This window comes from Limulus polyphemus, unplaced genomic scaffold (genome assembly GCF_000517525.1).
Source record: "Limulus polyphemus unplaced genomic scaffold, Limulus_polyphemus-2.1.2 Scaffold4826, whole genome shotgun sequence".
NCBI classification, from domain to species: domain Eukaryota; kingdom Metazoa; phylum Arthropoda; class Merostomata; order Xiphosura; family Limulidae; genus Limulus; species Limulus polyphemus.
Genome location: NW_013670436.1, coordinates 68549 through 72270, shown reverse-complemented (window position 1 = coordinate 72270; position 3722 = coordinate 68549). Strand labels below are relative to the sequence as shown.

At 37.8% G+C, this 3722-nt stretch overlaps 1 protein-coding gene across 2 annotated transcripts in view; it reads left to right on the top strand.

The window, feature by feature from the left end:
- Positions 1-888: 888 nt before the first annotated feature.
- LOC106471739 (runt-related transcription factor 3-like) overlaps positions 889-3722 on the top strand; it is a 17835-nt gene continuing 15001 nt past the window's right edge. For both annotated transcript variants that reach the window (XM_022400348.1, XM_022400347.1), the window contains exon 1: positions 889-1364. In XM_022400348.1, the coding sequence (XP_022256056.1) occupies positions 1004-1364 (361 nt within the window). In that variant the 5' untranslated portion in view covers positions 889-1003. The remainder of the gene's footprint in view (positions 1365-3722) is intronic.

Here is a 3722-nt window from a genome sequence, read left to right as displayed (position 1 = left end):
CTAATTAAACTTTGGTTCTAAGTGGCTTTGTAAACGATATTTAACATTCATTATAACCCCAAACTAATTAAACTTTGGTTCTAAGTGGCTTTGTAAACGATATTTAACATTCAGTATAACCCCAAACTAGTTAAACTTTGGTTCTAAATAACCTTGTAAAAAATATTTAACATTCAGTATAACCCCAAACTAGTTAAACTTTGGTTCTAAGTGGCTTTGTAAACGATATTTAACATTCAGTATAACCCCAAACTTAGTTAAACTTTGGTTCTAAGTGGCTTTGTAAGCGATATTTAACATTCAGCATAACTGGCTAATCCTTGGTTCTAAATAACTTTGTAAACGATATTTAACATTCAGCATAACTCCAAACTGGCTAATCCTTGGTTCTAAATAACCTTGTAAACGATATTTAACATTCAGCATAACTCCAAACTGGCTAATCCTTGGTTTTGTTTGGGACGTTTAATTTCGTCCCTACGATATGTCTGTCTGTACCATACACAACAGCCGGTTAACGAAACTCTGTAAATCGTTTGTAAACCAATTATTATAACTTTCGTGATTTCTAACTTAAGGTTGAAACAAACAACCTAGGAAATAAGTGTGTGTTTTTTATAATACGTTTAGTTCGTAAGCTGTAGATATATGCATTACCTAACTACAGTTTTAATGTGATCGGCACCCAGTGACTTAAAGAGTCCGAGAATTCAACTCATCAAAAATAACGAGAACCACTGACTTGCGTAACAGACCGCCCTCGCATGTGTCAGAGACAGATGACCTTGCAATGCTTTACTTCCCTTCTCCGCGAGAGGGCGCTTTTTTACTTACTACGAAACTGAGTTTCAGTTTTTCGTGTAGGTAGGACATTGGGAATTCCGGGCGCCGAGTGAAGCCAGCCGGCGCGTTATGTAAGACCGCAAGCTCGCCCTTTTACCATTCAGAAGCACGTGCGAGTTGAAAGAACAGTTTCTTACAGTTGAATCATAACCCCACTGTTATGCACTTGCCCAAAGAACTTAGACTGTCGGCTGGCAAAGCCAACGCCAACATGACAGACCTCTCACTCCCGGAAGAACGTGCCTTACACGAGGTTTTAAATGATCATCCAGGGGAACTTATACGTACCGGGAGTCCGAACTTTCTGTGTTCCATCTTACCGTCCCACTGGCGTTCCAACAAAACCCTACCCGTGGCTTTCAAGGTGGTCGCCCTAGCGGAAGTTTCTGACGGGACCCTAGTAACCATTCACGCTGGAAACGACGAGAATTTTTGTGCTGAGCTGCGAAACGCCACCGCCGTTATGAAGAGTCAAGTAGCGAAGTTCAACGATCTGAGATTTGTAGGGAGAAGTGGACGAGGTAAGTTATAAATAAAAAATGTGATTTTTTTTATCTGGATACCTATTGATTAAGTATTGATTGATTTTTTTGTCCGTGAACGTCGGCGGATATAAAAAGCACGTACTCCACTACCACGTGTTTTCTCCCCCCCATAACGTTCCATGCGTGTTGTCCGAACACTGCCATTAACTGGTACCTAATGATGACAAAACCTTGTCGAAACGTTGTACATTTGCTGTTATATTAAAGTTTTTCTTCATTACCCATTCAAGCCGTCTCCAGCCATTAACTTTTGTAACATTTTATTTTGTTCCGCACACAGTGGCGTCGCTAGAAATTTTTCCCGGAGGCGAAAACGTTTGATACTATCCAGATACCAAGTACACGAAATATACGTCACTAAACTTCTCTTCAACACCAGTCATGCACGTACTAGCAAGAAGGGAGGATTTTGTTGTTAACATATCTAATAAAAATTTCCGAATTTGTATTACCACAGTACTGCCCCCCCAATAACTACGCCACTGACTGGATACATCCTCTTTAGACTATCATACACTGGTTAGTGATCATGTATGACTTTAGAAAAAGTCATAGAATTTGGCCATTAAAGCTAATACCGACAAGACTGGATCGTCTTGAGTAAGTTGTCTGAAATTAAAATACAAAAGATATTCACGTGTTGTCAAGTTCATATTTAACTTGATGATTGCAACAGGTGGTAGAATGTTCTCTCTAGATGGTTTTAAAACATGAATTATTCCAATAAACCTGACATTTTAATCAAATTCCTCTTTAAATATATATATATATACAGTCAAGGAGTTTACAGTAGTTTTGATATTGACCACGAGATACAAGATGGTAATTTACCTGGCCAGCTTTAACCTTGAACTGTTCTGTTGGAAGAAATCAAAGATTTACGCTGTGATACAGTTTGTTCAGAGCACCGCAAACGGTATACCTGATTATGTTGTTGTGAGAATTAATTTCATTGGCTGTAAGATGATCTCGCTTTAGTTTCAACAGATGGACGGGGATTGTATAGGTTCTTGATTAGCGCCGACAATTGGCAAATCGTTTCTGGTCCAAATGAAATCAAACCGTTATAATACTGACATTACGTGGACGTCATTTCTGTCATATTTAAATCTAGCGGACAAAAAAAAGAACTGTTCTTGCAGTGTTTAAATTCTAAATTTAAATTCTTAAACTGTTGAACATGACAATTACTGTGAGTTGTACATTTTGTTGGGTTTGTTCCCATCAGATTCGAAGACAATCTTCAGAAGATTCTTGTTCGTTGAAAAAAATAACCTCTTACATAATGAAATTAAACAGAAGAAAAACGTTCTAAGTTAAATTAATACAAATATTTTATAATTCAGAAAAACGTTCTATATACGGTCGTAAAATTACATCTTCAACTGTACAGAATTCTACCACCAGATGGCTGGACACTTTCGTAAAGGAATATCCACAGATTAGACTGGAGATTTCTTCCAAAGTTGCGGAGCACGTGCTCTGTGACGTTTCCAGAGATGACATATTGGACGAGAGAAAGTTTACTAATACTGAACTGACACCATCTTTAAACCTAAGAATTCAAATTACCTCTCTGGAAATCTGTATAGCTTGACATTTTCCCCCCATTCGTAATGATTTGCATAATGCTGTTTGTTTGGACAAAGCAACTTCTGTATTTTCAATTCAAAGTAATTTCATCTGTGACGTAAAAATTAAGCCTATTTCAGCCTCTGGTTGTTGCTTCTTGAAAGCCAATAACGTTGAAGAAATTGTTGGATTATATGTTTGAAATTACCTGTGACGTTCCATAACGGCTTGATCCTGTTAATATGTTCTCTCCACAATATTGTACAACAGTTAAAATAATATTGTTGATACTTTCAAGGATTTTTCTACGGTGTTTCGAAGGTGCTATTTTTTATAGTGGATTACACGTTGGAATGTCTATAGTGTTTCAAACATATCAAAATCTGAGAACTTAGATGGTTACAGAGCATTATATGTATAGTGTCTTAGAAGGGAGAGGTCTGTGGTGTTTGATGAGGACTGATTATAGTGTCTTAGAAAGGACAGGTCTGTGGTGTTTGATGAGGACTGATTATAGTGTCTTAGAAGGGACAGGTCTGTGGTGTTTGATGAGGACTGATTATAGTGTCTTAGAAAGGACAGGTCTGTGGTGTTTGATGAGGACTGATTATAGTGTCTTAGAAAGGACAGGTCTGTGGTGTTTGATGAGGACTGATTATAGTGTCTTAGAAAGGACAGGTCTGTGGTGTTTGATGAGGACTGATTATAGTGTCTTAGAAGGGAGAGGTCTGTGGTGTTTGATGAGGACTGATTATAGTGTCT